At 43.1% G+C, this 13024-nt stretch overlaps 1 protein-coding gene across 2 annotated transcripts in view; it reads right to left on the reverse strand.

The window, feature by feature from the left end:
* QNG1 (Q-nucleotide N-glycosylase 1) overlaps nucleotides 1-13024 on the reverse strand; it is a 32637-nt gene that overhangs the window by 15094 nt on the left and 4519 nt on the right. For both annotated transcript variants that reach the window (XM_078386134.1, XM_078386133.1), the window contains exon 3: nucleotides 7996-8255. In XM_078386134.1, the coding sequence (XP_078242260.1) occupies nucleotides 7996-8255 (260 nt within the window). The remainder of the gene's footprint in view (nucleotides 1-7995; nucleotides 8256-13024) is intronic.

Genomic DNA, 13024 nt, shown 5'->3' on the forward strand with positions numbered 1-13024 from the left:
TCCTGCTCTATAAGGTAGTTCAGGTCTGACATCTTGGAAATGACCCTATATGGTCCTGCCCATTTGAGCTGCAGTTTATTCTCTCTGCAGGGCCTAAGCCAAAGCACTTCCTCCCCTGGGTCAAAGTGCCTCTCTCTAGCTTTGTGGTCATACCATGTTTTCTGTCTGACCTTCTGAGCTTGCAGGTTTTCTGCTGCCAGCTCTAGATTTCTCCTTAGGTCATTCATCAAGGTGTCTATGTAAGTCACAACGTCTTGTGGGTCATCCTGGGTGATCTGCTCCCAATTTTGTTTGATCAAATCAAGGGGCCCTTTCACCCCTAAGTGTGCAGCAGACATGTCAGAGTGACCCCTTTGTAAGATCATGGGGCGATACTTTTCAGGTACCACCAGCTGACTTCTGATCCCATCTCCCCCTTTTGAGATATTCCTCAGGGTTTCTCTATATAAAATCCCCTTTTTCTCCAGAAATCTCACTGGGGTTTCAGGTGTTAGCTGGGCGTCAGTCACCTGTTCAAAACACTTTTGGAGAGTGGCGTCTGCCTTTTGCTCCTGTCCAAATCTGCTGTCTGTGGTTAAGGTTTCCACCACAGCTTCTGAACTCCCCTCTGCTTCCGTCTCTGGCTCATCATTACCCCCCTGAACTGTCCCCGTGGTGGCTTGTGAGCGTGTAATCACTAGCACCCGTTTCACATGTTCAGCCAGGTCATTTCCCACGAGCACGGCTGCTGGCAGAGTCGATGAAATCGCTAGCCTCCAAACTCCCCTCCAGCCTTGAAAGTTGACAGGTACCTCTGCTACTGGCAGAGAGATTACCTGCCCCTCAATCCCTGCCACCTTTATGCTCTCATTTGGGATTATAAACTCCCTAGGGATGATATCTGGATGGCACAGGGTTACCTGGGAACAAGTGTCCCGCAGCCCCCTATACTGACGGTCAAGTATTCCTACGTCCACCCCGGCTGTCTCAAACAACTGAGAATCTGTTTTTATCAGCAAGCAGCGCTTTACCTCCACAAGAGGACCATTTTCCTCAGCCTGATCAGCAGAGGTAGCTGTTCCAGACTGAGTAGTCATGGCAACAGGCTCCCTCTGTGACAATGAGCTTTGCTCCTTCTGGACACAGAACACAGCTTTTGGCTTGGTTCCACTAGCCTCCTGAGGCACCATTCCTTTTAGCTGCTTCAATTTCTCACACTCTGAGATTAGATGACCCTTTCCCTGACAGAAATAACATTTTCTGGTGTATTTTGATTCTCTCTCATCTTGTTTTGGTTTTCCCTCCAAAATCTGAGGTCTTAGTTTCATGTCTGAGGGCTTCCCTTCACCATGGGCCCCTCCCCCTTGCTGGCTTTTCCCTGGTCCCTGAGAGTACTTGCTGTAGGTTTCTTTGGGTTTACCTACAGATTTCCCCTCACCCAAGGGCTTTCTTATTTGGGAAATAAAATCTGCGATCTCTGCGGCTTCTGCCACAGACCTCGGTTTCCTTTCCCTCACCTGGAATTTCAATTCCCCATGCAGGACTGAATAGAACTGTTCCAGCGCTATCAAATCTTTAAGCTGCTCATAGGTCTCTGTTCCCTCCTGCGATAGCCATTTCTCAAGCAGCCTCACCAATTGGGCCCCCACTTGGGTAAAAGTCTGTTCTGGTTTTTTGGTGAGGGACCTGAATCTTTGTCTCAGCTGCTCTGCATTTATCCCATGTCTGGCAAACACCAGTTTCTTAAACTCTGCAAAATCTTTCATCAGTTCCTCAGGCATCTCGGCATAGACCTCAGCCAGGCTACCACTGATTAAAGACCGCATGATGGTCATCTTCTCAGTTTCCCTCACTGAGAAGTCCACAAACGCTCTTTCCACTAAGGAAAAGAACACCTCAGGACAATCTCCCTTGTGGTACACAGGGAATTTCTTCAGGTCAGCTTTAGACAGTTGGCCTCCCTCAGAATCCCTATTATTATTATTGTTCTGATTCATCAGTTCCAATTTTTTTAATTCAAACGCCATTTTCTCTCTCTGCAATTCCAATTCAATTCTCTGTCTCTCTAATCTTTCTTCCTTCTCCATTCTCTCTCTCTCTCTCTCTAATTCAAATTGCCGCTGTTTCTCTCTTTCCCTTTCCTCCATTTTTTCTCTCTCTAACCTTTCCTCCACTTCAAATTGCCTCATCCTCAGTTCATGCTGTTGGGCTAGGAGTATTTTTCTGAGTTCTGGGTCCTGCTCTCCTGTGCTGTCACCTTGCACTGAGCCAAATTCATCCTCAGAACCTTGGTCAATCTGGGGGTCTTTCACTTCACTCATTTCTGCTACTTGGCTTCGAGTCAAGGGCATAACCCCCCCTCAGAACAGGCTGCTTTAAAAAGTCAAGCCTCAAAATAAAACGACCACTTTTTTCCTTTTTGCCTCAGAACCAGCTCTCCCTAGAGATTGCTGCTGTTCTTCAGCACTAACTTGCAACAGTATCGAGTCAGAGCCTACCCCCCTCTGCTGGGCCTCTCAGCTGGCAGGCTAGATCACTGTTACTACGCAGTTTTGCCTCAGCTTTTTCCCGCCAAAACTAGGCTGCCTCAGAGCACCTTAATCTAAGTCTCCCCAGTTGGCACGTTCTTCCACTAGCGCACCTCCCCGTGAGGTACACCTAGAAGATTACCTACGCGCCTCAGACTGTCCCTGACTAGACCCCCCTTGCTCTGGGCACACCTGCCAAGGCTTTGCTGGACCGCTGGACAACTGGACCAGTCGTATCCCACCCGCTGGACACCAATCAATGTGACAAACCCAGACCTACTGGGATATGTCACACAGTTACACTAAGCTGCCACCAACCATTCCCTGTAAGAAGTCACACAGACCAGGGATGGATTTTTAAACAATAAAAAGAATTAGGTTTATTTTAAATACACACAGGGAAAAATAAACAATCAGGTGAATAACATAAAGTAACGTGGCTTATTCTCACTCATACAAGCATACAGTTTGGTTCACCCAGAACCCTTAACTTGAAGCACAGACCCTGAACCTATCAGTTCTGGCTAACCAACAGACACCTGAACCTATCAGGTTGGTACTCTGACACACAGAAGTACCCTGTCTGACACACAGACTCCCACAACAGCTTCTTCTTCCCAGCTGCTGCTTCGTCACAACCCAGTGTCTCTCAATGTCTCATAAACTCTCCACACACGCTTCACATATTTATACAGTACAGCCCCTCCTCCTGATGTCCCGCCTTCCACTCCCCATAGGATGGAACTTTCCCTCCAAACCCATGACAGACAGGTAACATCAGTGCTGTATGTAACAAGATAAAGGAATTATGTTAAGCTTGTGACACATGTCAGAGAAAAAGAAATAGTGAGGATAAGGCCAATAGGGAGGACAGGAGTAGGGATGATTATAAAAATTATATGGAAGATATTAATAAGATTTTTATTCAACTGAGACAGGAACACTCCGAACAACAGAAACAGGAACACAGAGAGGTGTCAGAACTTGGAAAGAGTGGGAATGAGGTGAAACAGGTCAATTTAGTGTATACAAAACCAAAAGGAAAACAGGAAACACTAAATTCAAAATTTGAGGAGAAGTCAGGTCCTACAAAAGCAAGTCAAAGTATAGATAACCTAGCGAACCCTTTGCAGAGACCCCTAGAAATTGCAGCAGAAAGTTTGCAGAGCCAACAACAGAAACAAGAGCTAGAGGCTGACAGAAAAAAGCCAAAGGGGTAGCAAAGAGAGCAGTGCACCAAATTGATGCTAGAGGTGTAACCCTAAAAGGTACACCAGAGTTTAGGGAAATAGCTGTTCCTACACTTAACCTGACACATAAAAAGACAGCTGAAAATATCCAGAGGGCGACCAACTGCGAGGAGGTCGTTGGGAAGTTGGTGATGGCCGGTCGGGTCGTGAGAGGCATAAAGTCCCGGAAGGAGTTCCACACTGAGGTATCCAGATTCGAACCCAGAGTCGTGCTGAGCCAAGCAGACTACAAGGAAGATCACCACCCAGCTGAGTTCCTGAGTGGAAAGCTGCAGCTGAGGTGGAGACATCGTGCTTCGAGGAAACGTAAGTGGGACAAAAGAGGGTGGTTGTTGCAGGAAATCCAACCGTGCAAAGGAAAAGGACAATTTGGACTATGCACAGACTCAATACCGTTAATGGACTCACGAACCAGGAAAGCTTACAAGAACAAGCTTGCAAACTGGAAGAGAGACTTGCAAGGTATGGACTTTAAATTCCGTAAGAAAAGAAAGACTCAAAAGATAGCTGCTGAAGCGTGGGCTCGAAGACCTAATGAAGAACAAATAGTCCACTGAAAAATAAATGTAGAATGTAATGGACTTCCAGTTATGTATAAATTAATACAAGTAATTGCAAAAGTAATTGTCTTTGAAAAAAAAAGTAAGAAATGTAGAATGTAATAAACTCTTTTAGTTATGTATAAGTAAAAAAAACAAGTAACTATAAATGTAATTGCATTGAAAATGAAAGAATGGTAAGTGATGTAGAAATTAATAAGCTGTTCCTGTCATGTGTAACTAAAAGTAAGTAACTGTAAAAGTAACTGTACTGAGTAAGCAACGGAAAAGTGTATTAACAAAGAAATTGAAAGTACTGATTGAAGATGTTAATTGAGAAAAGTACTGTAAATGAAAAATTGATAAACAATGGAAAAATGTAATAACAAAGGAATTGAAAATGGTAATTGCAAATGATAAGTAATTGAAGGTTAAAATGTGGAGTAAGTATTAATGTGAATTTAAAATAGGTAATGTTAATAAGTGGTGGAAACATTAAATTGCTTCTATGTTGTTCATGGAGCAAACCACTATAGGTTTACTCCATGGAACAAACGTGCAAAGGAGGGAGGTATGTAACGGTACCCAAAGTATGACGTCATTCCTGCCTGTCAATCAGGGGATGGAGCAGGAGGGGCGGAGCCAGAATGACAGTTGGAACAGCAGGGGGAGACAGTTAGGGGTTGGAATCAGATAGAGAGAGGTTCAGAGAGAGTTAGGGACCAGAAGCTATTGAAACAGTGCTAGGGCATAGGAGTAACAAAAAGGGTTAAGAAAAGAAATTGAAAGAATAAAACATATTGGACAAGCAGGAATGATCTCATCAGTTTATCAAGAGAAATATTGACATGATCTGATATACATTAACACCTGATTTAACACACATGAATACATAACACAGTTACATTTAATTATACTTATGATCCTGTTCAATAATAAAAGAATGTTTATTTAAAACCCTTGTCTCCTGAAATTGTATGACCCTTTGGGGTGACAGCTCTTGAGTGTATGGGATTTGATTTGCTATTGGTATAATACCTGGTGGCAGCGAAAAGGGCGGATTTACCTTTGTGGAGCCCAGAGGTATAAAGGGCGCAAAGGGGGATCACCACACCGTCTTCTCAGCTTTCAAAGAAATAGATTTAGATTTAGGTTTGGCAGAGTGAGAGGTGGACTTAGATTTAGAAGTCTTGAGCATGAGAGACTGAACAGGCGTCCCAGGGAGAGACGCAGCAGACCTAGGTAGCGATGGAGTGTCCACATTGGGAGGCTTAAGAGACCTCCCCACAAAGAGGCGCATAAACGCAGTCCTCTCAACTTCAGCGCCTGTTCGGTGAAACTTCTACAGTAAGTGCAGGATTGGGGCAGATGGGTTTCACCCAGACAAAAAAGGCAAAGCCGATGACCATTTGACATAGGAATCTTTTTATGGCAGGAGACACAGCTCTTGAAGGAGACTTTAGGGGCCATAAACCGTGGGAAATGGGAAGGGAGGAAACTAACTCTATGAAACCGTCCTACTTTATTTTTTTTTACACAGAGAAACAAGGGGGAAAATATACGAACAGTTGCAAACAGCAGAGACTTGATTAATCAAAAAGTTCCAGTTCCCGCACAAGAGCTCCAGAGAGAGAGAGATCTACCGCTGGAGCGGAAAAAATGGAACTGAGGTAACCACTAGGACGGGCGGGCTACGTGGGCTCCGTGGGGTGGTCCTAGTGGCTTTTTAGCTCCAGAATATTGCAAGGCCTCTGCACATGCGCAGACTTACCCCATTAGTGTGCATTCACAGAGGTCACAAAGAAGAAACCATGGTTTGTAATCAGCTAGCTAACCAGCATCAGAAAGCACTAAAAGCATTGTTTGAAGGGAAATTGAAAATAATGATGATAATGATAATGATAGACCTCCTTTCTTTATCAGAAGAGGTATTTTTCATGGTGATTCTTCGAGCCTTTGTGGTTCTGTCTGGCTTTAAACCCCCTATTTAGATAGCTGAGTGATAATGCTATGGGCTACAAGAGATCTGACCTCAGTGTTTTGTGCCTCATGGACAATATTTGCAAGCTTTTCTAAGAAACAGAATAGTCCCTTAAACATAACTCTTAAAGTACAGCTATCAAAATGAATTTTGTAGTTACCCACATGAAAAGAGGCAAATCCTCAGAGGGGAGTAAATAGCAGCTCACTGAGAGGAGCAGAAAACCTATAAGTATCTAGACATCCATGAAGATTTCATTATAAATGACAAGAAACTTAACTTGTTACAGTGGTGCCTCACTTACAACATTAATTCATACCAGCGAAATCACTGTAGAACGAAAACATCGTAATGCAAAAAGAAAAAAAAACCATTGAAACGCATTAAAACCCATTTAATGCATTCCAAAGGGCTGTAAACTCACCGTCCAGTGAAGATCCTCCATAGGGCAGCCATTTTCACTGCCTGTGCAGCGAGGAATCCGTCCCAGAAAACAGCGAGGGACATTTTGTTTACCCGGTGGCCATTTTTAAACCGCCGATCAGCTGTTGGGAAATCGTTGTTTTGCGAAGAATCGGTTCCTGAAGCAGGGAACCGATCATCGCAAAGTGAAATTCTCCCATAGGAAACATGGTTTTGCGATCGCAAAAGCGATCGCAAAAAGTTCATCGTAATGCGGTTTCATCGTTAAACAGGGCGATCGTAAAGTGAGGCACCACTGTATTTAAGAACGAATACCTTGAGAGAGTGAAGCAGTATGCTTCTCTCCAACAATGTTGGGGCTAGGAATGCTGGACCAACAACGCTAGGCTAGGAGCACTGGACCCTCATGTAGTTCATAATCCATGTATAACTCTTATGCCCCCCAAACGTAACTACAATCACAGTTTGTTCTCATTCTCTCTCTCTTACACACACACACACACGCACACACACATTTGCATTAAGTCCTATTTTGAGTACACTTCTCCTTGAGATTCTCATTTTCTTATACTTCTTAATGAAGTACCAAACATTAAAGGCAAGAACTTAAAAGAACATGAAAACAAAATCATATCATCTTCCTTCCCATACTACTTCCAGCAACCACAGCTGTTACCGATTTTTTAAAAATTGCCAACTGCCGCCAGTTTGATTCCTGAAAATAAAAAGTCATTGATTTTGAAAACTTATCATCTCTACTGCGAGTTTTCAGGATCTAACTCCTGATTTTTAAGCTTAACCCTTTGGCCTGCCCACCTAGACCAGCAATGCTTAAAATTAAGAAGAACAAAGCAATAACAACTCACAAAGCTACAAATTGGAATAAGGGTAAAACTGACAAATCATGGCTATTGTTCCTAAGTCACTGCACAGAGATGGGGAAAGTAACTCTTGGATCACATGTCCTCAGATACAACCCCAACACTGCCATGCTGGCTGGAGTATCCCAGGATTTGTAGTTCAAATATGTTATTATCCCATCTCTGCCCTAGACACAGAACTGCTAAACCAACCCTAGACTACAGCAGATAAGCAATCCTAAATCATGACTGTGCTGTCTGTTCGGCAGAAGTAATGAATATTTAAGAGAAAATGGGATGCATCAAAGGTAAAGATATTCTCTCCCAAATTGCTGCAGTCACAACCAAGAATAATTAAGCATCATTGTCACAATATATACGTAATTATGTACTCTAAAAAGCAACAGTGAATATGCTCAAGGACCAGAGAGATACCTGAAATGTCGCCTCATCTCTAAAGGATGGGAAATTTTCCACTACGATCTGCAATAATTCCTGGGCACTTTTGTCACTTTTCTTTACACATGTCAGGAAAGAGCCTCCAAATGTCTTCAGGAGAACCATCCCAGTCTCGTTCAGGACACGATGTCTTTCCTCAAGTAAGGGCATGGGAACATCTGTGTCTGAGCGAAATACATGCTTAACCTGCTCCAGTGTCATAGTAGCATAGTATGAAGCACTAGTAATGGGCACTCCTTCAAGGCAATAAAACAAGATGTAATGAGAAACATGTAGCAAAGAGCTATATTCATTTATTTTATTATTTCATATGGCATAGCAGAATACAGCATTATTGTGCAGGACTTTGCAAAGACAATATTAAAAGAAAACATTAAAAGAATAAAATTTATAAGGTTTTTGAAACATGCAACACGAATAGTGAATAATTATTGAAATAAACTAGGTATGAGTAGTTGCTAGAGCAAGTAAGCCTAGGGCTGGATATCTAAATCATTTAACGATTGAGCAGCAGTGCCCTCAAGGTAATGTAATTCTTGCAAGGAGCCAGGGAACCTTTGAAGTGTGCATTCCATTGCAACGTGATGTAAAGTTTGTGGGACATGCGCACAGTCACAATTAGGATTATCATCCAGCCCCCATTTATGTTTCCAATATTGGCACCTGCTATGGTTAATTCAGATCTAGTTAAGCCCTGTCCAGTTTTTCCTTGGAAGATCAAAGCCATAAGGGCATTGTACTGGGTTAGACACTAAGTTAAACAGACCTGGATTAGAAGTTGTCCATTCCTAGTGCCATATCAAAGTCTTCTCCGACTAGCTGCTATCCAAGTTTTCACGATGGGGTTCGGGTGCACCCCAGGCAAAGTGACTTGGCATGGCTTAACAGTCTACACATTTCAGCTGCTGGACCTCACAAGGATTTCCCAGTAAGAAGAATCAGCACGAATAACGAACTTAAAAACAACAGCTCTTTTCAGAAACAACTGACAAGGGACACAGTAGGCATCCTGAAAATTTTACAACTTAATGTGGAAGGTATGAGCAGGTCTAAAGCCAACTATTTACTCCAGCTTATAAACCATCTTTCAGTGGATACTGTTTGTAGCGGGTACCCCAGTCATCACCTGCCTGTCACAATGGAACCTTGGCAGGAGAGCCAATGAGGGGGACGGATGGAATTGAAGGTACAGTGGGTCTGATCAAAGAGCCGCTAACTTGCTGGCATGTTTGGCAGATGTTATTGCCACAAGAAATGCTGTCTTCAGAGGCAATAATTTTAGATTACAGGTAGCCATTGGTTCGAAAGGTGGTTTAGTGAGAGAATTTAGGACCAATTGTAATGACCACTGGGGCACAATTTGTTGTCTTAGAGGTCGAATATTTTGAAATCCTTTAAGGAATCTTCTTAAAGTTGGGTGTGAAAAAGTGTCTCGCTGATTGTGAATGAAAAGGCTGATGGGCCATAATAGCCGCTATATAAACTTTCAAGGTTGAGTGTGATAGTCCAAAATCGAAGAGGTAAAGGTAAGTATTATTCTTAGAGAGACTGGAACTGCAATAAAGTTTTGGGATTAAATGTAAGAGATTAAAGACTTCCATTTATTCTGATAAAGTTTCTGGGTAGATGGTTTTCAAGTTCGGTCTAAGACGGTTCGAAAGGTGGGGATATCCTCCAAGCTGTCAGATTCCGGTACCAAGCTGTCAGATTCAAGGATATGTTGAGCTTGGTGTACTGATACCGATGTTAAAGGATGGAATGGTCAGATAGCTTGTTTCAATTTGGTGATCCTCTCTTGAGGTAGGAACGCTCTGGCTTGCAGCGAATCAAAGTAGGCGCCAATGTAGGTGGCAGTCTGTGCTGGTTCCAGATGAGATTTGGCAGTATTCACCTTGAGGCCCAGGTTGTGCAAGGTGTCAGCCAGTCATTGATATATGGGGAAATAGTGATACCCTGGAGTCAAAGACTGGTGCCATGCATTTGGTGAATGTTCTTGGTGCCGTGGAGAGTCCAAAAGGGAGGGAACAAAATTGGTATGATACTTTGTTGAATCTGAATCAAGGAAATTTGTGATGGAGAGGATGAATGGAAATATAGAAGTAGGCATCTTGCAGGTCGATAACGACGAATCAGTCTCCCTGTGAAAGGAGGGGAATAACAGTGTCAAGAGTTAGCATTCGAAATTGTCAGGGTCTAATAAATTTGTTGAGGTTCCTGAGGTTGAGGATGGAGCGAAGTCCTCTGTCCTTTTTAGGAACTGTAAAGTATTGGGAGTAAAATCCTTCATTCAATGAAGATAAAGGAACTATGAGTATGGCTTGTTTTTGTAAAACTGAGGATACTTCTTCACACAGAGCCAATGAGTAGGGGGTGGTCCAAATGATGCCTGAGGATGGGGTACAGAATAATTCAATAAAATATCCATTTTGAATGATGGATAGGGCCCAACTGTCCTTAGTAATTTTTTTCCATGTCAAGATGAAAGGGTGAAGTCTTGTTCAGAATGGTAGAGTTATGGGTACTGCTTACCCTTTCTCTGTTGTCTCCAAAAGGGTTGTCGTCGGCTCTGAGATTTTTGGGGTTCAAAATGGCTGAGGTGCAGGTGTCGATGCTGGTGGATAAGATCTTTCTTGAGGTTGCTGCCAAAATGACCGCTATGACTGTTGAAAAGGTAAGTACTGTTGTTGATAGTAGGGATGTTTATGACAGTTTGATGACGACTCTCGAGATACTGTGGAGACCGAGTCTTGGGATGTTGTAAATTATATAGAGGGCGAACGATGTGATATGGAGATTGATGTCTGCGGTAATGGGTTGCAGGTTGGATGGGTCGGTATCGGTCATGTTTTGGTGTCATGTGGAGAGGGACCTGCATAGGTCGTAGATACATGTAGAGAAGTATATCATTTTGATTGTTTAGTTCTCTTCACTGGTACAGGTGTTTCTGGTACTGCGGACCTTTTAAGTGCCGACCTCGTTGGTTGATGAGCTGGAGCTGATTGTTGTCGGTGTCTTGTTGGAGATGGTGATATGGATGGTGAGTGCCATGATGGAGATGCATACCAAACTCGTCTAGGTTCATCATAATAATTTGGTCCTCAAATATTTCCGGATAGTATGGGTCATAATAATGTTGCCTGTGTCTGTAATCAGGTCTGGCAAAATAATGGTGTGGTTCAGTATAATAATATCATTCCCCATGTCGAGAGACATGCTGAGACGGAGAAATATGTTGTGTTTATGCGGGGAATGTCAAGAAGACTCAGAATACAGTGGGGTCTTGACTTAAGAACGGCTCGAGTTAAGAACATTTTGACTTAAGAACCGCTCTCATAGGAAAATATTGACTTGACTTAAGTACTTAGATTTGAGTTAAGAACTGAAAAAAACCACGTGGGAGGCAGGGAAAGTGCAAAATTTGAACTTTCAGTTAACTGTTGGCCAGTGAAAAGGGTGCCTGTCTGCTTCCTCACTCCTCCCAGCGTTTAGAGAGTGGATTGGGAGACAGTCTTCGGACTGCCTGGTACTGGACTGCCTGGACTGTCTTTTCCCTGCCTTCCCTGAACCTTTCTTGACCTAAGAAAAAAAAGAAACAAAATATCCCCCTCTAGTGGTTGAAGGCAGAATAGCAGCTTCCCATTAGTTTCTATGGACGGAAAACAGCAGATACGGATCAAATGGTTTTCAATGCATTCCTATGGGAAATGCAGATTTGACCTGAGAACTTTTTGACTTGAGAACCGCCTTCCAATACGGATTAAGTTCTCAAGTCAAGACCCCACTGTACGACGGTTGGATAAGCACTGCCTGCCCTGATGAATGAGGGCTTGAATGGGCCGAGGCTGGGCTGGATTGAACATCAGCCTGTGAGTGGCCTGTGCTAGGCAATAAGCTAGCTATAGATGCTGCAGCCTGCGCTGATGTCAGGGTGTGTTCATCCCTGTCAGATGTCGAGACACGGGCCCTCTTGAGACGACTCCTCTAAGATAGGTGAGGGAATCATGACTTATGGAGGTTCAATAGTAGTAGCTTTAGATGTTTTCTTTGGTTTCTTTGACTTTATCCTTTTTCTTTTTTGCAGGGTCATCAGAGTGAGTCTGAGCTCTAGAAGTGGAAATCAAGCTCGACTTCAAAGACTTTTGTGTTTCCTTCTGTCTGCCCGGGACTGGTGTCGGGCTCGACATAGAGCAAGCTGTCAGGCTTGATATGGAGCGAGCTGAGTCTGCTCGAAGTGACTCCTTAGCCATTGGTGAGGCTACCACTTCCATACTTGGATTGAGGAATCGCTCCCAAAGGTAAGATCTGAGGCACTGTAATCTTAATTTGAGTGCCAGTTTTGTCAATTTTTTGCATTCAGGGCACGATTGGGTTTGATGTTGCTCTCCCAAGCAAAATATGAATTTTATCGTGCCCATCAATGAGTGGTACTTTATTTGCTCAGATAATGCACTGCTTAAATGGTCATGGAGGGGCCACAAAAATGGGAAAGAAGGGGAAACTGGCATTGTAGGGGAAGGGAGGGAGAAAAAAGACGGGAAGATAGAAAAACATTGAGTGGGGATAAATAATAAAGGGTAATCACAAGGGAACGTCCAAAAATGGTAATTCAGATCTAAATCTATAGTTATCAATTAGAAAAATCAAACAGTTCTATTAGAGAATACTCGCTATTTCGCGCTGTCGTTCCTATACGTCCTACCAACACAGCGGTAAAAAGGAACTGAGGGGATGTTGGGAGGGTGGAGCATGTGCTGCACGGGGCAACATCTCATTGTTACATGTTTTTAAGCTCTAGAAACTTCCGAAACGCTCTGCGCAGGCACAGAACAACCCATTTGTGTGCATTCACAGAGGCCATGAAGAAGAATGATTATATTTCAGTATTTGTTTTATTTCTTTTTCACAAATTTTTATGTTGAGATTAAATCTTCCAAAGTAGGCAACAGCATTTTAAAATCAGATGATGACAAATAAAGTAATGGTCAGAATCCTACTGGGCAGTCAA

Source organism: Pogona vitticeps, chromosome 2 (genome assembly GCF_051106095.1).
Source record: "Pogona vitticeps strain Pit_001003342236 chromosome 2, PviZW2.1, whole genome shotgun sequence".
Classification (NCBI taxonomy): Eukaryota; Metazoa; Chordata; class Lepidosauria; order Squamata; family Agamidae; genus Pogona; species Pogona vitticeps.